The sequence below is a fragment of the Salvelinus alpinus genome, chromosome 18, assembly GCF_045679555.1.
Source record: "Salvelinus alpinus chromosome 18, SLU_Salpinus.1, whole genome shotgun sequence".
In the NCBI taxonomy this organism is placed as follows: domain Eukaryota; kingdom Metazoa; phylum Chordata; class Actinopteri; order Salmoniformes; family Salmonidae; genus Salvelinus; species Salvelinus alpinus.
The window spans coordinates 4226091-4252235 of NC_092103.1; the positions used below are offsets into that span (position 1 = coordinate 4226091).

The window sequence follows — 26145 nt, forward strand, 5'->3', positions numbered from 1 at the left end:
AGCACAACAACACTTCTCTGAAAACACTCTCCCACACACACCTTATCAGGCCCCAGTCAGAAACATGAACAGGATATCCTGCCAAAGCACAGACACACCATTCCCCGTTAAACATTCAATGTGGTTCCAGACAAGATCTGTTAACAGTGTTTAGACTGAATATAATTTGTTTAGGGACATCAAAACCCACCTTGGATATGTGTGCACTGCAGGCAGGTAAAGTCCAGCCCACTATGACTAGGAGGGGGAAAGCAACACTGTCTGGCATTTCACTCGATAATGCCTAGGTCACATCTCCCAGCAGCTGTCTATAACATTCAACTGGGTCACAACTTGTAGATGGAAAGACAAAAGAACACATTGAGGGGAAGAAAAATAGAAAACTGGCAAAAGGGAAGAGCCCAGTGTTTTTATTCCGCCCTCCATTCGTTCGTTCTCTCTTTATTTCGATCATTGATTTGCTCAAGGAGCTATATTCAGCACATGATGTATGGCAGTGAGATCACTGAAACAATGGCTGTGTCTCAGACAGCAGGATTGGCAGAGAAAGGAGGGGGGAGAAAAGAACAGAACGGTAATGGACTCATTAGATGATGACACTTCTTTCTGTCCATAGACACATGAGCAATGCTTGTACATCCCAACGTTGCAACAACGTTGAGAGCCCTCCTGTAACGGTTGTCGTTGGAATGAGAAGGATCGGACCAAGGTGCAGCGTGGTACGTGTTCATTATATTTATTTTAACTCAGAACACTAAGACAAAATAACAAAAATAGACCAACACGAAACAGTTCTGTCTGGTGCAGACACAAAGACAGAAAACAACTACCCACAAAACCCATGTGGGCAAGAGGTACCTAAGTATGGTTCTCAATCAGAGACAACGATAGACAGCTGCCTCTGATTGAGAACCACACCCGGCCAAACAACAAAGAAATACAAAACATAGAACACAAAACATAGAATGCCCACCCCAACTCACGCCCTGACCAAACCAAAATAGAGACATAAAAAGGATCTCTACGGTCAGGGTGCGACACCTCCATACTGTGTATGATCTGCATCTGAAACAACTTTAACATTTAATCAGACACTAGTTGGGTACATTAAAGTGAATATTTTTTCATCAATGAGAAATAACACAAACCTTATGTTGTATTTATTGTCCTTTATAAATACAGATGAAAAATCTATTTTTCAAGGGAGACCAGGACGGCAGCAACAAAATAAAACTACTAGTAGAATCTTAGCCAGCACTGAAAATTATAGCCATATAAAGATATATATGGCCATGATAATCATATGCACTAATCTAATGCCATTCCCGGCAAGTGGAGCAGGTGGTGGGCAGTGGGCAGCAGTGGACAGCAGTGGGCAGGACCTTGGTACAGTACAGACTGAACACAGAAGATTATGTGATCACAGTGAGACAGGACAGGTGGAGGCAGAGGTCATCCTTCCTCCAACACTCAAGTACACACACAAATTTGGCATCGTTTAATTCAGAGAACAATTAACTGGGAACCTTATGACCTCTGGCAGCACAGAAACTCGTGCCAATTACGGACACACACACACACACACACACACACACACACACACACACACACACACACACACACACACACACACACACACACACACACACACACACACACACACACACACACACACACACACACACACACACACACACACACACACACACACACACACACACACACACACACACACACACACACACACAAGCAAACACACACACACAGCCCCTGGGGTTTCACAAAGCATTGCAGGCAGCTCTCTCCTGAGGTCCATAGCCCCTAGCTCCAGCGCTCTGCTCTGACAGAGGACACGTTTCTGTCTGCTATCTGGCACGGCTTTCCATGCTGTTGTTGTGAATGAGAAGCCGCCAGCCATCTCTCTCTTTATTTCGTTATCATTGATCATTTTCCTTAGAATTGTCAGTCTAATCCACTTGTTGTGTTAAGATCTTTGTTACGCCATCCCATCCTGCTGATAACAATCCTTTTCTTTATCAACACCTTTCCATTTGCTACTTTCTTCATTTGCTCTCATTGCTGGTGGGCAAATAAAAATACACCGGATAAGCCTGGAAGAAGTGTTTTAGTCAGATAATGAAAAGCGTAGTCTCTACTACAGTGTTTATACAATTGGGATGAATTTGAGAATACGCATTTGGTTAAAGTTACAGCAGCCTAACTGCACTAATTCAATAACGTGTTGAATGTTCTTTCCACATTCATGACACCTGAGTGAATACACTGATGTGGCTCCTGATCCTGACATGATGAGGTGAATCCTTAAGTTCCTCTCCCCCCCTCCGTTCACCTTGGCCACATGCTGTTCAGGTGGAGGAACAGGAGCAGCACTGATTGGTGCTCAACATCAACCATCAGGTCATAGTGCCCTTCAGCATGCTGCCAGAGCCTCCAACACAGTGGAGCCCACCATGTTGACATACAGTGTACCTTCCAAAGACCCTCATTCTTATCAGACTTCACCTTGAAAACTGATCTACACACCACAGTCCCATTGTCAACCATTATGAGGTAAACAACAAATCTGAATCTAGACCAGTGAAGGGGATCAGATATTACAATGTGAGTTCAAGGTATGGCAAAGCAGAGCCCACAGACAGGGCGAACTGGGTTATGGGAGTCATGAAAACACAAAAAGCAACAGTCCCACAATGAACACAAACAGTCCTAATCATCAAATAAGCACAGAATCAAATGTAATAATTACAGTAGCAGCACTGTAGGTTAAGATAGTCAGTGTGCTATGAGGTCTTGACCGCATGTTCGTGGACACAGAGTGACTCATCTCACAGTACGGCGCATCACCGCCTCTCAGGCTGCTCATGCATGACACAACTCACACGGTAGGGCACAGCACATACTGATAAATCACTTCTCCTCCACACGCAGAACCCAGAACCCAAGGCCCAGAACTACTTCTGACTGTCACTTCACCAAAATCCATTTCTAGATCAGATTACCCGCTCCCCATGCTACCAAAAAAGAAAAACGTAATATGAGATTCTCATAAAGCAGTATTATTGAGATAGTGAAAATATAGGGCAATTCCACCAGGTCTTAGGACCCGGGGGAGGCTAATCACAGCTGTATGTATTGGGCATGATGTTTAAACACTCCACTGGTTCGACATTGAGCCAATGACAATGGCATACAGAGCCGAGAGAGAGAGAGAGCCTGAGACACTGATACCTGAACACACTACCTTAATAATTACCTTAATTACCTTAATAATCGGCAACTTTAATATCCCTATAAAAACATTCAAATGCGGAGTAAAATTTTGTGCCAGTAATTTAATAAATATTAATTAACCTCATTCCCCATTATGTACTCCTTTAAGCGAAAACTGTGTAAATGTTGCAGTGGTGTAACAGCATATTACATCTGACTCACAATGAGTATGTATCAGTCCTTAGTGCTCAAGGGGAAATGGCAGCTCTCTGCACACCACACAGTGACCATGGGCTAGGTCAGAGGTCAATCCTTCTAGTGGCGGATTCCATCACCCGGATTAAACAGAGAAATTATATTACTGGAGCTCTTTTGTCAATTACATGTTTTCTGAAAACCAGATATTCCATACTGAAAATACAAGCTATGAATAATGCCATTATCATGAAATACAGTACATCATCAACCTGATTACCACTTCAAAATCTAAATGTGGACATACAGTATGCAATGGTATCACTGTAATTAATATTGCATAATATTGCACTGTAAAAAAAAAACGGGCAGATTAGGAAATGTCCATTATTTCATGAAATTATCATTATCTACACCATATCTCCTTATCATTATCTACACCATATCTCCTTATCTTTATCTAAACCATATCTCCTCATCTTTATCTACACCATATCTCCTCATCATTATCTACACCATATCTCCTTATCTTTATCTACACCATATCTCCTCATCTTTATCTACACCATATCTCCTCATCATTATCTACACCATATCTCCTCATCTTTATCTACACCATATCTCCTCATCTTTATCTACACCATATCTCCTCATCCTTATCTAAACCATATCTCCTTATCTTTATCTACACCATATCTCCTCATCTTTATCTACACCATATCTCCTCATCATTATCTACACCATATCTCCTCATCTTTATCTACACCATATCTCCTCATCTTTATCTACACCATATCTCCTCATCCTTATCTAAACCATATCTCTGCATCTTTATCTACACCATATCTCCTCATCTTTATCTACACCATATCTCCTCATCTTTATCTAAACCATATCTTCTCATCTTTATCTACACCATATCTCCTCATCTTTATCTACACCATATCTCCTCATCTTTACCTAAACCATATCTCCTCATCATTATCTACACCATATCTCCTCATCTTTATCTACACCATATCTCCTCATCTTTATCTACACCATATCTCCTCATCTTTATCTACACCATATCTCCTCATCTTTAACAAAACCGTAACAAAACGTGAGGGCTAAATAGTTTTCCCCCCTCAAAAGCATTATCTCTGGTCTCCCTCCCAGAGACAGAGGTGTCCCCAGCCAGCCCATTACAATGTTTTTGTCCTGCGCTCTATTCAAGACCCTCGACCTTTGGCTCCCTGTGTCTCCCGGGCCAGCTGCACAGAGGTCCCTGTGTGGAGACATGCCAGGGAATAATGGAGGAAGAATTGCAGGGGGAGAAGAGAGGGAGAGGAGGTTAGAAGAGGGGAGGGGGGATGGTGGGGCAACCAAGGTCTGGAAACCCTTGAGTTCAGAGCTGATTCAGAGGAATGGAGGGATGAAGGGGGTAAGTATGTTTGGTTTGTGAGTGACCGAGTGAGGTGGACTGGATCTCTTGGTAACGGAGGCCACAGTATAGCAGTCCTACGCTCTGCACTGACCGTTCGTCACACACCTAAAACCTCCGCTTTATTTTCTCCCACGCTTCATCTGATAAGCAGGAAGCCCTGCCTTCCCTCCCTGCTCCCTGCCATAAAACACACACACAGACACAGAGAGAGGACACAGGCATCCCCTGCTAAGAGCAACCACTGCGCTGGTGGACTGCCTCTGCAGCAGTAGAGAGACATTAGCAGCAGTGAAATCCTACAGAGGTTATGCAATCAGCAGCAGCACCACAGTGTTTTCTCCTGCATACACTATTTTGGCCAATGACGAGAATCGATGAGTGTGGCCCAGTGGCGAGGAACGACAAGCCTGGAGATTAGTGGACTAACCTCATGCTGTCCTCCTCCTCCTCTCAGCATTCCATCTCATTTCATTAAATGCATCAGATACATAGATGCTGTTGCTTTATGTAATCTCCGGATCAGGCGTTGGCCCAGTCTCAGAGAGAGAGAGAGAGAGAGAGAGAGAGAGAGAGAGAGAGAGAGAGAGAGAGAGAGAGAGAGAGAGAGAGAGAGAGAGAGAGAGAGAGAGAGAGAGAGAAAGAGAGAGAGAGAGAGAGAGACTGTGTGGGGACAGAGAGAGAGAGAGAGAGAGAGAGAGAGAGAGAGAGAGAGAGAGAGAGAGAGAGAGAGAGAGAGAGAGAGAGAGAGAGAGAGAGACTGTGTGGAGAGAGAGAGAGAGAGAGAGAGAGCGAGAGAGAGAGAGAGAAGTCACTGCAGCCCTAGAGAAACAGGGATATGATTCCCCCCTCGGATACCAACAGGGACACTACGATTGTTCTTCCAGTCCCCCATCACACACTTTAACAGATTCCACATTATAACGGCAAATTAACTAGCAAAGAATGAATCTACCCCTTAATTAGCGATTCATTTCTCACTTCTAAAGTGCTGTATTGTCTACTATTATTAATAAGGCTCACTCAAGGCAAATATTGTAAAAGAGAGTAGACGTGTGACATGTTGTGAAGAATATTATCATAATGTGATGCAGAGTGAATGTTTCTCTCTGTGGCTTTTGATGATTTTATAAACAGTCCTCCTGAAACAACATATCCTTTGTTTAATTGGGCATGTCAAGAGGATCACAAGAAATTCTTATTAACATTCCAGATGCTCATAAATATCAATAGCTGTAACTTTGCACATATTAATGCATTTCACTACTTTTCCAAGATGGACACACTTTCGGAATTTTTCTTTCACTGAAGCGTTGTCTATCAATATCTCCGGGATAATGAGTATCTCAAAATAAACTCACTTCCTAGTGTTGAAATAGCCAACAACAACAATGGAAACAGCAGAGGTTATAAATCTGTGATTTCATTATGTACAGTCCGTTTCCCAACACAGCAGGGAAGACACACACCCAAACAAGTTAAACGAACTCCTTAACAAAATCCAGCGACGTTGATCCATACAAAGGCATCACCGTTCATTCATGTCACCTTTCATGAAGAAGAGAAAGAGGGATGAATCTTCTATCTGCTCCTGTCTTCTCATCACATCTATAACTCTCCACCACACCACCCTCTGTCTTCCCCTTCCTCCTTTCCTCCTCTCCTCTCCTCTCTCTTCTGCTTTACTCTGTACTCCTCTCCTCTCCTCTCTCTTCTGCTTTACTCTGTACTCCTCTCCTCTCCTCTCTCTTCTGCTTTACTCTGTACTCCTCTCCTCTACCTTCTCCCCTCTCTCCGCTATACTACCCAAACCTTTCCATAAACCAATGCTTCTCTCCTTCCTCTCGTTCCCTCTCTTTTCACTCTCTTCCCCTGGCTTAGTCAATAAGCTAGGGTTCCCTGCTGCACATGTGCAGCCAGATAATGCAAATGCTTCTATAAATAGAGGCGATAGTGCTGACAGTGGCACTCTTTCGGGTGAGATATCTTTGGGTAATGCACACACACAGACACGCAAGGATCCGAACAACGGCAAGACAAATCCACTTAGGTAGTCTGTTACTGTGTGCTTCATCACATAGACTCTCCTGAGCCAGCACAATGCTACACAACACAACACAGTACATCACACCGCACAACGCTACACAACAAACAATACTAAAAATAAAATCTCAGATTCTGTCACAATTTCTAACACGTATAGACCCAGAAGATGAGCGTATGAATGTGCAGCAGCTCTCAGCAGCTCTCAGCAGCTCTCAGCAGCGTGGGTCTCACCTTCCAGCTCGTGATGGATGATGTCAGAGAGGTTGGGCTCGTCGCCCCACCAGAAGATCCACAGCTCCTTGGCGTCAGGCTTGACTTTGCGGCGCCACACACACAGGAGGTTGGCCTGCACGCAGCGCATGAAGCTGCGCAGAACCGGGTCGTCCTGGGCTGGTGCCGAGATCACTGGCCCGTACTCACCCCCGCCACGGAAGCTGTAGCACCTCCACTTGATGCCCGTCAGCTCTGCCTGGAGCAGAAGAGAAAGAGTGTGTAATTATTACTTCTGTATACTGTAATTAGTATCAATAAAGTTCATTGAATTACAATACACAAAGAGAGACAGTGTTATTATATTTGTATACTGTAATCATTTTTGTATTATCATAATTAGCATCAATAAAGTTGGTTGAATTGTAATTGAGTGGTGGATTACTGTAATGAAAGAGAAGAGTGGCCTCAATATGACATAACCACAAACTAATTCTCTAGGACTGATCCCACTATAAATCAACATTTCCACCTCAATGACTGTGCCCTCATTATTGAAAAGGTTTAGAATTGAATGACACTGACATGATAAGTTCATTATAAGACCCTATTCTATCCTTGTAATCTGAGACAACTGATGCACTCGTTGTAGCTCTTTCACGTCAAATAAAGTTGTATACAATGTTAAGTGAATAATGGGCTGCTACATTTATGTTAAATATACTGTAACCTAGAGCTCTATGGCATTCCTGCTAACAGGGCTCTGATTTCTGCCTTGCAACGGGAATAAATCCACTGCTACTAGGCAGTGCTGTAACTGTTCTACCCATATGAATCATATTATCTTCACCATAGCCGCTGTAAAATGAATATACTCTATAGTATGACACCCGAATAGGCACATGTGAGAAAGAGAGAAAAGGAGAGGGAGGGAGAGATTAAGAGAGAGCAACAGAGAAAAAGAAAGGAAGACAAGGAGCGAGAGAAGAAGGGGAGAAATTGTGTCAGGGTCAATCACTGGAGCACATTCAGTGTCTGACATCTTCTCAATTTCATTTGATGGAATGTAACACGTTTATGTTGCCTATCAGAGGGCTAGGGGAGAGAGGCAGTCGGCAACCTTGTCAAATAGGACGTTTGTTCAATCTATCGATGAGCAGTAAAAAGGACAACCCCACTGCACCGGGGAGAGGGATCTTTAAACAGACGCGAAGACACACCAAGGACACAGAGGATAGATTTTCTCAGACAGGAAAACAGTCTGGCCAGGGTGGAATATTGCCGTCATGTGTACAGAGTCTGTCGTTTCACTTCTGTGGGTTGTATTTATATACAATAAACAACGGACCGTTGATCCGCATTAGGAAATGATGGTTGAAAAGCATTAAGTCTCTCTCCACAAGAGACATTGATTTTGCTTTTGAATGCAACTCAATATCACAGAGTCTTCAAATTAGGCTCCAGTGCGGGTGTCTATGAAGAACAAGGCTAAGAATGAACATCTTACAAAGGCTCCGTTCAATACCCACTGAGGCTGATTTGGCAGGATAAGGGAGACCTCTCGGAGAGTCACGCTGCCAGGGCTAGGCTCCTCTCCTGTGTTCAGCCAGCTGTGAGGGCCTAGCTTGGCACGCCGTCCTGGCTGGCACCATGCCACCCCTCGCCAACTTTCAGAAAAGAATACTGTCTGTCCCATTGGAGCTTGATGGAAGACCAGACTACATGGAAACACGCAGCAAAATAGGGCACCTTGCTGGAAAAATAGATCTCAATGTGCTTAGGTGGTTGGAAATATGGGGTGGAGGGTCCCAGCTTTAAAGAAGGGCATGTGTGTGTGAGGGGGTGGAGGGGTCAGAATCTCACTCCTGCCAACATGTCACCATCATGAGCCTAGGGGAAGGGACGTTTCCTCCTGCAGCTGCTACACTGTGTGTGTGTGTGTGTGTGTGTGTGTGTGTGTGTGTGTGTGTGTGTGTGTGTGTGTGTGTGTGTGTGTGTGTGTGTGTGTGCGTGCGTGCGTGCGTGCGTGCGTGCGTGCGTGCGTGCGTGCGTGCGTGAAATTGTCTTTCTGTAGTCTGTACAGTATAGCATACAAGTGTTTTTGGTGGAACAGCCCCTATGAAAAATATGCCTCATAATTACAAGGCCACTCTTCCATAATGACAGAGTGTGTGTAATCTGAGATATAAACATTGGCAAGTCGATAATCTGGCCTAAAAATAGGCCCGGATGTGCTTCTTCCAAAGCAAAGGAGCAGACATCCACCATCCGCTGGAGTCACTCTGTGTGAATGTGAAAACTTTAGACACAGAATCTGACAGGGGTCACTTCTAAACCTGAAACAGGTTCACTGTGAGGCCATGTAGGGTCTCTGTATGGCTGAGACTGCACTGTACCCCCCCTAGAATCACTAAGGTAGCTGGACTCTGTAGCTACATTCAAATTACCGTATCAATTACCCTCATGACCCCATTGAAACTCCTGCTATAGGCTAATACATTAGCACAGTAGGGGACAGTGGGGTAAATTGAGCGAAATGGGTAAATTGAGCCACCCTGGTCTGTAGGAAACCATACACAAAATGAACTGTATCATTTGACCAAATATTTAGGAAAAGTTCATAATTTCATGGAGTCTGTGAAGGAAGAAACCACACGGAAAAAGTGGTAAGCAAGTTAGGTCCCAAAAAAGTATTTTCACCAAGTCAAATGCATTTATTGTGTTAGAGGTTTCATGATGCTTGTATCTGAACCAAAGTAGATCGTTTTAAGATTGTTTTATACGTCAGTTGAAGTCTATATAAGCTTCAATATGAGGTCCTAAGCCTAGCATGAAAGTGAATCCTTATAGGTGTGTGGGCTAATATAAAGTACTAGTCAAAAGTTTGGACACACCTACTCACTCAAGGGTTTTTCTTTATTTTTACTATTTTCTAAATTGTATAATAATAGTGAAGACATCAAAACTATGAAATAACACATATGGAATAATGTAGAAACCAAAAAAGTGTCAAAACAAATCAAAATATATTTTATATTTGAGATTCTTTAAAGTAGCCACCCTTTGCCTTGATGTCAGCATTAGACACTCTTGGCATTCTCTCAACCAGCTTCATGAGGTATTCACCTGGAATGCTTTTCAATTAACAGGTGTGCTTTTTTTAAAGTTCATTTGTGGCACTTCAATATTTTCACCCTCTCATTCACCCTCTCAATGACACACATACACAATCCATGTTTCCATTGTCTCAAGGCTTAAAAATCCTTCTTTAACATTTTTGTTCCTTCCCTTCATCTACACTGATTGAAGTGGACTTAACAAGTGACATCAATAAGGGATCATAGCTTTCACCTGGATTCACCTGGTCATGGAAAGATTAGGTGATCTTAATGTTTTGTTTACTCAGTGTATACACACACAAGAGCAGTGATGCAAATTAAGGGTGTTTAAAAGCAATGCCTCGCTTCCAAAGGCCCAATTTCTGGTTGTCGGTCGGCAAGAGTAATTTTATCCAATGATAACAGGAGTGATGTGTTAATGAGGTGTGTGTGTGCAGGCCCAGGGCAGGTTTCTGTGTAGTCTGGGAGCCAAGGAGCAGCTGCTCTATCTACCGCTAGCCTAGAAGGCCTGAAACTACTCCCAGTTGACCATAGGCACAGATCTAGGATCAGCTGAAATCAACTAACCCTGTAGGGGCCAACCTACTGTAGTCGATACTACAAGTCATTAGTGAACAATGGGTGAGTCCCAGTTACCCATAGGCACATATCTAGGATCAGCGTAAACTCCCCAAATCCTGGTCTTTACTAATAGTGGGAAAATGCCAAACTGACCTTAGATCAGTGTCTAAGGACAAACCTCATCCTACATTGACTCACGCCCGGTCATGACAACACAGACAGAGCTAGTGAGAGGGCCAGTGCCATTTTATCCCTCATAATACGAGGGAACACAAATCACTCATAACACACGGAAACAACCAGTTTCTTCCACTCCACTGCCAGTCAACTAGATTTTTTGTTTTTTACCATGGCTAATAAAAACAGCACTGTTTCAAGCACCTTGTTTACCGGCCCTTAGTTCTCCCATCTCTGAATGAACACAATGCAAAAAACAGGGATTTTCCTTCAGTCACAGAAAGAATTCAGAGGTCTGACCTTCCTCTAACCTCCACTATCTCACTTTTCTCTTCTCTTGCACTCAATCTCTCGCTTATCTGTGTGGCAGGGCTGCTTTTGTATTATAGACCCTGTGATTGACAACAGCAACAAGTGAGAAGCGAGATCTCTCCCCGATCTGTAGAGAAGAAGAGATGAATCTAACTGTGAGCTTTCAGTGGATACAGTTAAAGTTGGAAGTTTACATCCACTTAGGTTACAGCTATTAAAACTCGTTTTTCAACCACTCCACAAATGTCTTGTTAACAAATTATAGTTTTGGCAAGTCGGATAGGACATCTACTTTGTGCATGACACAAGTAATTTTTCCAACAATTGTTTACAGACAGATTATTTCACTTACAATTCACTATATCACAATTCCAGTAGGTCAGAAGTTCACATACACAAAGTTGACTGTGCATTTAAACAGCTTGGAAAATTCCAGAAAACGATGACATGGCTTTAGAAGCTTCTGATAGGCTAATTGACATAATTTGAGTCAATTGAAGGTGTACCTGTGGATGTATTCCAAGGCCTACCTTCAAACTCAGTGCCCCTTTGCTTGACATCATGGGAAAATCAAAAGAAATCAGCCAAGACATCAGAAAAACAATTGTAGACCACAAGTCTGGTTCATCCTTGGGAGCAATTTCCAAACGCCTGAAGGTACCACGTTCATCTGTACAAACAATAGTATGCAAGTATAAACACCATGGGACCATGCAGCCGAAGGACGAAGGAGACACGTTCTGTCTCCTAGAGATGAACGTACTTTGGTGGGAAAAGTACAAATCAATTCCAGAACAACAGCAAATGACCTTGTGAAGATGCTGGAGGAAACAGGTAAAAAAATTATCTATATCCACAGTAAAACGAGTCCTATATCGGCGTAACCTGAAAGGCCGCTCAGTAAGGAAGAAGCCACTGCTCCAAAACCGCCATAAAAAAAGCCAGACTACGGTTTGCAACTGCACATGGGGATAAAGCTCGTCCTTTTTGGAGAAATGTCCTCTGGTCTGATGAAACAAAAATAGAATTGTTTGGCCATAATGATCACTGTTATGTTTGGAGGAAAAAGGGGGAGGCTTGCAAGCCGAAGAACACCATCCCATCCATGAAGCACGGGGGTGGCAGCATCATGTTGTGGGGGTGCTTTGCTGCAGGAGGGTCTGGTGCACTTCACAAAATAGATGGCATCATGAGGATGGAAAATTATGTGGATATATTGAAGCAACATCTCAAGACATCAGTTAGGAAGTTAAAGCTTGGTCGCAAATGGGTCTTCCAAATGGACAATGACCCCAAGCATACTTCCAAAGTTGTGGCAAAATGGCTTAAGGACAACAAAGTCAAGTTATTGGAGTGGCCATCACAAAGCCCTGACCTCAATCCCATAGAAAATTTGTGGGCATAACTTAAAAAGAGTTTCGCTACCCGAAATGTTTGACCCAAGTTCTACCAAATACTAATTGAGTATATGTAAACTTCTGACCCACTGGGAATGTGATAAAATAAATAAAAACTGAAATAAATCTTTCTCTCTACTATTATTCTGACATTTTACATTACTAAAATAAAGTGATGATCGTAACTGACCTAAGACAGGGAATTTTTACTAGGATTAAATGTCAGAAATTGTGAAAAACTGAGTTTAAATGTATTTGGCTCAGGTGTATGTAAACTTCTGACTTCAACTGTATACAGTACCAGTCAAAATTTGACACACCTACTCATTGAAGGGTTTGTCCTTATTTTTACTATTTTCTACATCATAGAATAATAGTGAAGACATCAAAACTAATTGGAATGCATTTCAATTAACAGGTGTGCCTTGTTAAAGTTAATTTGTGGAATTTCTTTCCTTCTTCATGCGTTTGAGCCAATTAGTTGTGTTGTGACAAGGTAGGGGTGGAGAAGATAGACCTATTTGGTAAAATATCAAGTTCATATTCTGGCAAGAACAGCTCAAAGAGAAACGACAGTCCATCATTACTTTAAGACATGAAAGTCAGTCAATCCGGAAAATGTCAAGAACTTTGAAAGTTTCTTCAAGCGCAGTCGCAAAAACCATCAAGTGCTATGATGAAACTGGCTCTAATGAGGACCGCCACAAGAAAGGAAGACCCATAGTTACCTCTGCTGCGGAGGATAAATTCATTAGAGTTACCAGCCTCAGATTGCAGCCCAAATAAATACTTCACGGAGTTCAAGTAACAGACACATCTCAACATCAACCATTCAGAGGAGACTGCGTGAATCAGGCCTTCATGGTCGAATTGCTGCAAAGAAACCACTACTAAAGGACACCAATACGAAGAAGAGAATTGTTTGGGCCAGAAAACACGAGAACTGGACATTAGAGACTGGTGGAAATCTGTCCTTTGGTCTGATGAGTCCAAATTTGAGATTTTTGGCCGTATCTTTGTGAGACGCAGAGTAGGTGAACGGATGATCTCCGAATGTGTGGTTCCCACCGTGAAGCATGTAGGAGGAGGTGTGATGGTGTGGGGGTGCTTTGCTGGTGACACTGTCTGTGGTTTATTTAGAATTCAAGGCACAGTTACCCAGCATGGCTACCACAGCATTCTGCAGCGATACACTATCCCACCAGGTTTGCGCTTAGTGGGACAATCATTTGTTTTTCAACAGGACAATGACCCAACACACCTCCAGGCTGTGTAAGGGCTATTTGACCAATAAGGAGAGTGATGGTGCTGCTTAGATAACCTGGCATCCACAATCACCCGACCTCACCCCAATTGAGATGGTTTGGGATGAGTTGGACCGCAAAGTGAAGCCAACAAGTGCCCAGCATATGTGGGAACTCCTTCAAGACTGTTGGAAAAGCATTGCAGGTGAAGCTGGTTGAGAGAGCCAATGTGAGTAAAACATTTAAATGTGTTAACCCTCGCAAGGCTGCTGGCCCAAGACGGCATCCCCAGCCGCGTCCTCAGAGCATGCACAGACCAGCTGCCTGGTGTGTTTACGGACATATTCGATCAATCCTTATCCCAGGCTGCTGTTCCCACATGCTTCAAGAGGGCCACCATTGTTCCTGTTCCCAAGAAAGCTAAGGTAACTGAGCTAAATGATATCGCCCCTTAGCACTCACATCCGTCATCATGAAGTGCTTTGATAGACTAGTCAAGGACCATATCACCTCCACCCTACCTGACACCCTAGACCCACTCCAAATTTCTTACCACCCCAATAGGTCCACAGACGACGCAAGCATGTAAGAATGCTGTTCATCGACTACAGCTCAACATTTAACACCATAGTACCCTCCAAACTCGTCATTAAGCTCGAGACCCTGGGTCTCGACCCCGCCCTGTGCAACTGGGTCCTGGACCTCCTGACGTGCCGCCCCCAGGTGGTGAGGGTAGGTAACAACAACTCCACCCCGCTGATCCTCAACACTGGGGCCCCACAAGGGTGCGTGCTCAGCCCTCTCCTGTACTCCCTGTTCACCCATGACTGCGTGGCCATGCACGCCTCCAACTCAATCATCAAGTTTACAGACGACACTACAGTGGTAGGCTTGATTACCAACAACAACGAGACGGCCTACAGGGAGGAGGTCAGGTCCCTCGGAGTGTGGTGTCAGGAAAATAACCTCACACTCAATGTCAACAAAACAAAGGAGATGATTGTGGACTTCAGGAAACAGCAGAGGGAGCAGCCCCCTATCCACATCGACGGGACAGTAGTGGAGAAGGTGGAAAGTTTTAAGTTCCTCGGCGTACACATCCCGGACGAACTGAAATGGTCCACCTACACAGACAGCGTGGTGAAGAAAGCGCAGCAGCGCCTCTTCAACCTCAGGAGGCTGAAGAAATTTGGCTTGTCACCAAAAAAATTCAAACTGTTACAGATGCACAATTGAGAGCATCCTGTCGGGCTGTATCACCGCCTGGTACGGCAACTGCTCCGCCCACAACGGTATGGCTCTCCAAAGGGTAGTGAGGTCTGCACAACGCATCACCGGGGGCAAACTACCTGCCCTTCAGGACACCTACACCACCTGATGTCACAGGAAGGCCAAAAAGATCATCAAGGACAACAACCACCCGAGCCACTGCCTTTTCACCCCGCTATCATCCAGAAGGCGATGTCAGTACAGGTGCATCAAAGCTGGGACCGAGAGACTGAAAAACAGCTTATATCTCAAGGCCATCAGACTGTTAAACAGCCATCACTAACATTGAGTGGCTGCTGCCAACATACTGACTCATCTCTAGCCACATTAATAATGAAAAATGTATGTAATAAATATATCACTAGCCACTTTAAACAATTCCACTTTATTTAATGTTTACATAGCCTACAATAGTCATCTCATATGTATATACTGTACTCTTAGATATTACTGCATGGTCGGAACTAGAAGCACAAGCATTTCGCTACACTCGCATTAACATCTGCTAACCATGTGTATGTTACAAGTAACATTTGATTTGATTTGATTCAATTTGAGAATGCCAAGAGTGTGCAAAGTGTTCATCAAGGCAAAGGATGGCTACTTTGAAGAATCTCAAGTATAAAATATATATTGATTTGTTTAACACTTGTTTGGTTACTACATGATTCCATCTATGTTATTTCATAGTTTTGATGTCTTCACTATTATTCTTCAATGTAGAAAATCGTAAAAAATTAAGAAAAACCCTTGAACGAGTAGGTGTGTCCAAACTGTTGCCTGGTACTGTATGTGTTAGTATACAGACAGGTGAATGACTATACTACAGTATTTGTGTTCAGGTATCAACCAATACAATATCCTGCAAAAGGGTCAAACAGAAAACACTCGACATCTGGTTGTAATCAAACACATATGGGAGTCAAAGCGTCTCCTCTGGTGAACCTTTGGCACACACATAGCTGAAATTGCAAGTAGCGGCCAGAGTCAGACACATAACTTAGTGAGGATAAAAGTCAGGCACATACAGTACAGGCACACTTATATAACGTAGTAAGACACTGTAGATGTTACATGTAGTGTGTTGGACTCACTATATAGAGCCTCAGCAAACCAGCACAATTCAGTAAGGTGATAGTGAACCTACTGTATACAGCCTTAACACACAACCCAATAGAAAACCCATAGACTCTAAACAGGAGACAAATAACAACAGGGAAACCCCCATAATATAATTACAAGGTTTCTGCACAGACACGTAAGCACAGTTGACTCAATCTTCACCTTTGAGGTCAGCGGCAGACAGAAAGGCGAAGCCACAAGAGTTCTTGTGGAGTGAGAAAACATTCACCTTATTGTCCTGCCTTAACAACTTGGGGTGTTGGGGAATAGCTTCAGGAGTAGTAATGAATGGACTGTTTGTATTTGACCTCCATGTCGCAAATGTAATTTTTCCTCTAGACTGATACACATACACACACACGCGAGTGCAAGGCACTGCAAAAGCAAGATCGTAATATAAATTGGGAGAAAAAAGGGGATAAAATACACACAAAAAAACAAACAGACGTACATTGACGCACAAGGTCATGCATGACAGCACAGGCAGAGACATGACTGTATAGTGGGCAGAGCACTTCCTTCTAGGATTGGGAGGCATCCAGATTTTCATATCGTCATACCATCCTTCTCTCAGCTAGGGATATATGGTATTATCGGCGTAGTACACAGAGGGGTGTCAAAAAAATGACACCCCTCTGTGTACCAGCAGCACGTCTACACACTGTGTCTGTTGTGAGTCTAGAGTCGCTAAGGCAACGGCTTGCCTGCTTGGAGAAGAGGGTAGAGGAGCAGACGGCCAAGAACTGAGAAGAGTAAAAACGCAAGGAAATCAAGATAACAGTGGCAGCTGTACAAATAACTCCTCCAAAGGGCTTTTACTTCTCAAACACGGCAGCAAGCTAAAACAATATGATGCCCCGTCACCTTATTAATTCAGCCACTTACTTAGATAGCAAGTTAAAGGGGTTGTATTAATGCAAAATTCTGTGTTTTTCACGCAGGAAAAAAAGATAAAACACATAAGAAATATCTTGCTGGAGTTTTGTAAACACAGATCTAAAATGCCTCTTAATGTAATTTATGCTCGGCATCAGACTCGTTTTGTGCTTCAGTTGCCCTTCTAAACTATGATGAGAATTCACAAACAGGCATTCAAATCAGCAGACAGCACTCCAAATGATATGTAGCTTCTTTTCTCCAGTACTACGGTGAAATGCAATATTAAAGCAAAACATTAAGAAATATAGCTGGCTACATTCTTTCTATGATAAGCCTAAACATTAGAAATATGATGGCCATGCATCGTTTTTGCAAAAAGACCTTGCTTCTTCATTTTAAGCTCATTTACGTGTGGCTGCCAGCCAAATAGCGTTGCACTTCTGTTGTCATCTGATGAAAATTGAGATATTTTACACCGAATGTGTTGCACTAATGTATTTTATGTAAAGGAAAACTATAGTTGTACATCCCTGATCACTCCATTGAAGCAAAAAAACTGTTGACTTTCAATATAAAACACGACCCCTGTCAATACACAGCTGGATATACCTGCTCCCGCTTTCTCCTGTTGTGCTATTTACAAACAAACACATGACTGGCTCAACTGTGCCGGGGAAATAAGTAAGATTCATAAACGTAAAAAAATGTGACAAGTGAAATAAGAACGCGATCTGCATTATCTCCTAACGCATTGCACAAGTTGACTGCAGGTATTGACAAAAAAAATAGCTACAAATATTAAAATGTATTGAAAACATAAGAAAAACTTTCAACGGTATGGAGGGTATTGAAAAAACCTCCCATGGCTATTTCCAAAACCCAAGGTATACGGTTTACAGATTAAGTTGGAAGTTTACATACACCTTAGCCAAATACACAATTCCTGACATTTAATCCAGTAAAAATTCCCTGTCTAAGGTCAGTTAGGATCACCACTTTATTTTAAGAATGTGAAATGTCAGAATAATAGAACAGAGAATGATTTATTTCAGCTTTTATTTCTTTCATCACATTCCCAGTGGGTCAGAAGTTCACATATACTCAATTAATATTTAGTAGCATTGCCTTTAAATTGTTTAACTTGGGTCAAACGTGTCAGGTAGCCTTCCACAAGCTTCCCAAAATAAGTTGGGTGAATTTTGGCCAATTCCTCCTGACAGAGCTGGTGTAACTGGGTCAGGTTTGTAGGCCTCCTTGCTCGCACACACTTTTTCAGTTCTGCCCACAATTTGTCTATCGGATTGAGGTCAGGGCTTTGTGATGGCCACTCCAATACCTTGACTTTGTTGTCCTTAAGCCATTTTGCCACAACTTTGGAAGTATGCTTGGGGTCATTGTCCATTTGGAAGACCCATTTGCGACCAAGCTTTAACTTCCTGACTGATGTCTTGAGATGTTGCTTCAATATATCCACATAATTTTCCATCCTCATGATGCCATCTATTTTGTGAAGTGCACCAGTCCCTCCTGCAGCCAAGCACCCCCACAACATGATGCTGCCACCCCCGTGCTTCATGGTTGGGATGGTGTTCTTCGGCTTGCAAGCATCCCCCTTTTTCCTCCAAACATAACAATGATCATTATGGCCAAACAGTTCTATTTTTGTTTCATCAGACCAGAGGACATTTCTCCAAAAAGTACAATCTTTGTCCCCATGTGCAGTTGCAAACCGTAGTCTGGCTTTTTTATGGCGGTTTTGGAGCAGTGGCTTCTTCCTTGCTGAGTGGCCTTTCAGGTTATGTCAATATAGCACTCATTTTACTATGGATATAGATACTTTTGTACCTGTTTCCTCCAGCATCTTCACAAGGTCCTTTGCTGTTGTTCTGGGAGTGATTTGCACTTTTCGCACCAAAGTACGTTCATCTCTAGGAGACAGAACGTGTCTCCTTCCTGAGCGGTATGACGGCTGCGTGGTCCCATGGTGTTTATACTTGCGTACTATTGTTTGTACAGATGAACGTGGTACCTCCAGGCGTTTGGAAATTGCTCCCAAGGATGAACCAGACTTGTGGAGGTCTACAATTATTTTTCTGAAGTCTTGGCTGATTTCTTTTGATTTTCCCATGATGTCAAGCAAAGAGGCACTGAGTTTGAAGGTAGGCCTCAATATACATCCACAGGTACACCTTCAATTAACTCAAATGAGGTCAATTAGCCTATCAGAAGCTTATAAAGGCATGACATCATTTTCTGAAAATTTCCAAGCTGTTTAAAGGCACAGTCAACTTAGTGTATGTAAACTTCTGACCCCCTGGAATTGTGATACAGTGAATTATAAGTGAAATAATCTGTCTGTAAACAATTGGAAAAATTACTTGTGTCATGCACGAAGTAGATGTCCTAACAGACTTGCCAAAACTATAGTTTGTCAACAAGAAATTTGTGGAGGTTGAAAAACAAGTTTTAATGACTCCAACCTAAGTGTACGTAAACTTCCAACTTCAACTGTATATATTTACAAAATAATATATTGGGGGATTGAAAATGATGCAGACAATTGCATTGATGGAAGCTACAATCTAGCTGCAATATTAAACCTGATCTACCCCATAGAAAAATTCAAAATAAATCATTTTATTTTGTAATCAGCGACAGAAACATAAAGCACAGAGTAATCTGGAGTTCTCAAGGAGCCCAGAGGACTTCACTGTACACTCTGACTTACTATCAACACACTATGCTATCTCTTCCATCTGAATGTTAAGTTCAGCTTAGCAAACAGCTTGACTTTCTAAAAACTCACTTACTATCAAAGCCTTTTAGTCTTTAAGAATGTGGGTCACTTGAACAGGTGGGTCTCCTCACCAGTTAGAAGATGGGAACCTGGTATCAAAGCGTCTCATGCTGAAAGATGAAAGAGTGGAACAGAGATGCCACTCTGGGATTCTTGTAGCAATGTAAGAGCAATAGAGTTGGACAGAGGAGAGCACTTTAGGCAATTGAGAGACAGCTTATATCAGCAGCTTTACCTATCACGGCTTCTGTGAAACACTTTCTGTCAGGGTGGCATTTACAGCCCGTCAAATATCTGAAGACACTTGACATGCTGCCAATATTTGGGGTTTATTCAAAAGACGGTACTATAGACATGACTCACGTATCATCCCAAAATCCTCTACAGCAACACGAGTCAAATCCATTTAGCTGAAATTCCAAAACTCTTCTGAAATTCAAGTCATAAATAGATTTCACATATATTTTTTATTTTTATTATTGCTCAGCTCCTGAACTGATTTGAATTGGAAACTGAAATTACCTCAACCCTTGAAACCAGCCTGTTCCACAGTAGCCCAGTGTTGAAAAATTTAACTACTATGAAAACCCAAAATAATCTCTTTTCCACATGAGGCATGGTGGATGGCTCTGGAAATGCTGAGAGCCTTTGAGAAATCAGAACAGGCTAGATCCCCCTTCTTCAGTTAGCCCATTGAAATCAAATTAACTTGTGTTACTGCCTGCTTTTCCCCCCTCTGGCATTTTACAGTGCACAGGGACCTCTGCACATAACAGCATCGCGGAGGGGACAAGAGAGAGACACAAAAGCACAAAAACAGGTGCAGAAAATGGCCTCTAGGGCTCTCGGAACTAAACAGGTGATTTTATTCTGCCCTCTGCCGGCACCTTTACAAGACCCTACAAAGGAAGGGGCGTCTTGATCGTGTGTCTGTTGTAGGAATCGGCCCTGGGAGGCAGGCAGGCGAGCCAAGTCACCTAATTAGAGCTGCAACCCTCCCCGGGGCAGAGTGACGGACGCGCCTGCGCCTGCCAATCAGCTGTGGCTCAAACTGCAGAGAGCTAAAATGAACCTCTCACCTGATGCAAGGGGAGGGGGGCGGGACATGACAAGGGGGATGACCAATGAAGACGGGTGTTTGGTGTTTGTTGTTTGTTGTGACAGACAACGCTGACAAGATCCCACTCCAATGGCAAACAAAGACATGGAGTCATGCCGTTGGGTTTTCTCTTAAATGGAGGACCAACCTAAAACAGTGGCCCTGCTTAATGTGAATTATTAATGGACAAATAAATAAACCAGTCCCTCCATTACCAGCCGTGTGTCTCCAGTGCAACTTAATTAACTGTGACAGACCCGAAGAAATACACCAGGAAAAAAGAGGGAAGTAAAAACAGTTGCTAGGCAACATACAACATCTGTAAGACTCCAGCAACTTATTCAATTTCGAGATTCTGTCTCCAGGGTTACGGCGGAAAGATAACATTTCAAGCAGTTTAGGGGTCTTTTCTTACAAAGGGATGTAATTCTCCATCTCTCCCCTCCCCTCCTCCCTCTCCAGTAACACCTCCATTGTCTGCTACCATGCACCTGGAATTCACAGACTATGATTAACATTTTAATAATTACTATATCCAGCATATAATGCATGTCAGGAAAGCCCCTGACTTACCAGAAGCAACACATTCATATCCAACGACTAGATTAGTCTGAAGCTTATGACTGTGCGTTTGTTATGAACAATTTTACATTATGCAGATGTACTTACTTTACTGAGCACTAGAAGGAGACAGCAGAAATGTGTAAAGCTATTTAATTGGACAAATGCAAATAAAAGTCTGACATATGATATAAATAATTGGACTTAGCCTACATAATTAAAAGTGAATTAAAATGTAATGACTTCAGAACAAAAACAAGTCCTATGTCCATGCATTTAACTTGACTTGCTTCATTATTCTAAGTAGTCAATCTCAGGTAGAACAACAGAAGCAGACAGCAGTAACCCTCCTCTCTCTGTCTGCAGTGCTGGCAGTACAGAACCCTGCAGTAACTTTACCCTGACACCAAGTGGGAGTGGCAGCATGGAGAGCCCTTCAAAGAGAAGAATCAGAGAAGTGACTGCACTGACTGACTGCCTTGACTTCCAGTCTCTCACAACATCTTAACACAGCCTACCATGACCTTAAAATACCACTCCTATTCCCTCAGGGCTGCTTCTCTTACAGATACAGTAGCTTGTCTTGTTCATAACACAACATCTGGGGCTCAATATGCACTGCATGATTAGGCATCGTTGACTACTGTATATTGACAAAAACATGTCTCCATGTCATATTGGAAATCTCATCCCTTGTGTTTGCCAGGGCTGAGACGAGCGGTGCAAATGTTCATTACCATGTGAAAAGGCCGGATGTCTGCTAATTCAAGATGAGAGCACACTTGTGGCAGCAGCACGGCGCAAATCAATACCCTGCAATGGTTATCAAATCAACAATCTGGACCTAGAGTGTTTGTTTACGAGAGGGATAATTTCTCAATAAAACATGACCGCATCCTGATTAGAATTCACTAACGCACAACAACAATATTTAGAATAGCCATTCTATTCCAGACACTTTAGCTTTAAACCAGCCTTTAACTTGAGTATAACTGTTATTGAATCTCAGCCAACTACTATATTGGTTAAGCTGTCAGACGAAAAAAACACATACAAGCTGAGAGAGATAGCTCCTTTACAAGGAAAAGCTCTCGCTATCAAGATCGTTGGGTCAATTATGGTAATTACAAAGGGATTTTCAGTGCTGCAGTAACAAAGACCACAACGTCTGTATGACGTCTCTAGAGCATCTCTGGATGACACCTAATCCTCTCACAATCACGGCGTGTTTATCTCCAAAGGAAGCTTTAAAACACTGTGACAAGTTTACATATGAGAAATCGCATTATGGAAATCATGATAACATATTTACAAAAGTCAGCGTTATGGTGGAAAAACCGAGTGGTGAAATTATATTAAGTCGTGTGAAAAAGAGTGTGAGGGAAAAACTCAAAGTGTCACTGGAACAGTTGGAGTCCCTGTAATGGAGATAAAGACGGCAGCCCTGAATGAGGAGAGTCACAATGCCATCCCCTCAGTAGCAGCCACGGCAGCGGCCTCTCTACAGCTCATTCCTGCCAATTCCCCTTTCCCACTCTCCCCTCTGTCGCCCTGAATGCAGGAACACCAGAGGGCTAAGAATAGCACACAGCTGGCACTGCAGGACTTACATATTTCACACTCAAGCCACAGTGCTCCAAAATATCTCCCCCCTACCCCATCCCATGCTGTCCCCATCTCTGTCCCCATCCCTGTCCCACTTCAGGACCAGAGTGGCTCCCTGTCCCTTCTCTTTTATCCGTACTTTACCTCTCTGGCAGGGCCGAGACAGGTCCTGCTCAGACAAGATCCATGGCTCACCACCCAGGATTTATATCAAGGGATTGGTAGCGAAGAGAGGCCTCTTTCTCTGCCCTCCCCTCCCTCAATCATTGTGCCTCGCCCCCTTGGGAAGCGACAAGGCTCGTTAATAGATCGATTTGTAGTGGAGTAATTTATTGGGCCCGAGGTGGGATATGTGTGTGTGTGTGTGTGTGTGTGTGTGTGTGTGTGTGTGTGTGTGTGTGTGTGTGTGTGTGTGTGTGTGTGTGTGTGTGTGTGTGTGTGTGTGTGTGTGTGTGTGTGTGTGTGTGTGAGAGAGAGAGAGAGAGTTGGTGGGGGTGGGGGGGTTAAGTGGGTCTGTGTTTAGCTAAGGATGTTATCCCCAAAGAATGATATAGAGGGACCAACCCCTACTGAGTTGAGCCATGTTGCGCTGACAGGGATCCCCATGCAGTGACAGAGGGAGATTAGCCAGCTCCACAAACAGCCTCTCCAGGTGAGACCTGCACTAACTGTCACTACGCTAGCAGGGAGACCAGCCAAAGAGGGCTGGAGGAGGGTGTGTTTTGGCTACTAGAGCCCTGAGAGATAGAGAGCTATTGCTTGCAAGATAGAGAAAGACCATAGGGCATTGGACTGGAGATCTAGAGTTGGCGTCCCAGAAACCCTGGCTGGATACTCTTTTAGTCCTTAAAGGACAAAGTCCCGGTTAGGCATGTAGTAGTAATCCTTCAACATTTGAATACTGGCCACTAATATAGCTCCTTCTGAGCAGGGACACTAAGTTACCTAAATATAGTGAGCCCTCCTGTTCAATTGTATTACACAGCCCATTTCTTATTTTACTCCCCTCTCTCTCGATCTTTTGCGGTTGGTTATCATTATACATGCATGGAGCTCTATTGGAATACAGTTTGTCTAATGAGCACCTCTTAGCTGATCACATTATAACTCCACTTGACGACACTTAATTACCAGTGTTTCACTCCCCGCAGCCCTGTCTGGGGGACAGGAGAACTCTTTTAATTAAAGCAAGAGAATCCAACCTGTTTGTACACGCGTACATGTCCCTGTGTGTATGTCCTAGTGTGTTTGTGAATATTTTTATGAGTATAGTATGATATGTTTTTGTGTGTTTTTGCAAGCTTGTCTCTGTGTTTGCTTCCCCCTGTGTGTGTGTTAGGGTGTATGTGTGTGTGTGTTAGGGTGTATGTGTGTGTGTTAGGGTGTATGTGTGTGCACACGCTGACGCTCCCTGCATCATAGGCTGTGCGCTCCTTGCGTTTCATATTTCAGCAGTGACTCGGGCATGAGTCATTGTAAAGAACCTGCCCAGCCTACAGAGTTACGGCCATGCTCTCTCTCTTTTTCTTTCTTTCTCTCTCTTTCTTTCTCTCAAATGGGCTGAGGCTAGTGCTCAGGAAATGCATATCAAACATAATACTTTCCTAAAAGAAAAACAGATTCCCCTGCTCCGCTCACTCTCTCACTCTCAAACCACTTTTTTTCCCCAGCAATAGAAAGAGACACATTCTTCTGCTTCAAACAAGACTGCTTAACTTCTGTCTTCATCCCTCTTTCTTATGCTCCTAGCTTCCCAGTTAATTTCTTCTCTGAGATATCAGCTTTTTCTGTCCTACCAGCTATTAATGATGCTGAGATGAATGTGAAAGAGATGTGTCTAGCGGTTGGGCCGAAAGTTTGCTCGTTCGAATCCCGAACCAACTAGGCGAAAAGTCTGTTGATGTGCCATTGAGCAAGGCACCTAAACCTAATTGCTCCTGTAAGTCGCTCTGGATAAGAGTGTGTGCTAAATGACTAAAATGTAAATGTGAAATGTCTCACAGTGCAATCGAAATAGGCTGACAGTAATCTGTTTTTAATAAAGATATGCTGCCTAGTACTATACTTGTTTGTTTTTTTATTGACGTGATAACATAGTAAATAATTCGGACAAGGTTACTGCACAGTGGAATTCTGCTCAACAGACTGTCAGAAAGGGCTTTCGCTGGTAAAGCACCCTGAGACCGAGGTGTGAAAATATTTAACCATAACTTATCTACAGAAAATTGTCACCCATGTAAACACAATCAGACAAGTGACAAATACGATTGTACAGCCATAATATAAGTATTAGTAGTAATATAATATCAATAGCGTATGAAAACATAACTCAAAACATAAATTGCAGCTTTTCTATTTGACCTTAGCACTCTGGAGTGAGTGATCTCCCCATCTCTCTCTCTCCTTAACAAGCCACTGGTTTGTCATTAGTGTTCATCTGACTCTAACTATCTAAGTCATCACAGTGACTAACTGACCAAGCAGACGTAGCTCTTCTCTCTCACCTTTCTAAAGCTGTTTACACAGACAGCGAGGGCATGCAGCCCTGCCAGCCCTCTGCACAGCATGATAATGGAGGGGGGAGTCTTTTGGAGGGAAAACACAGTGCTTAGAAAGTTGACGAAAACATAATCACTGTTTTACTCTGTTTCCACAGCTGCGCTGAGAGACAGAGCCTGACAGAAGAGCTCTGTTGACTACACTAAAAGCACTGAGATTTGATCGGATTAAATTCATGTATACCAACAGAGAGCAGTAAATCAATCAGGAGGGCTTTTCTGAATTTGCACGGCATGGGATAAAACTCCCGCAAAGGTTTCCCTCCTCTCCACCCACACTCGCTGGCTGAATTGGTGGAATGGCTCACCTGCTGCCACAAACCCTCACAAACCACACTGA

General features: G+C 43.1%; 1 protein-coding gene across 3 annotated transcripts in view; it reads right to left on the bottom strand.

The window, feature by feature from the left end:
- Positions 1 to 26145, bottom strand: part of LOC139543540 (mediator of RNA polymerase II transcription subunit 13-like) — a 108441-nt gene that overhangs the window by 78856 nt on the left and 3440 nt on the right. For all 3 annotated transcript variants that reach the window (XM_071349719.1, XM_071349720.1, XM_071349718.1), the window contains exon 2: positions 7127 to 7364. In XM_071349719.1, coding sequence (XP_071205820.1) covers positions 7127 to 7364 — 238 coding nt within the window. The remainder of the gene's footprint in view (positions 1 to 7126; positions 7365 to 26145) is intronic.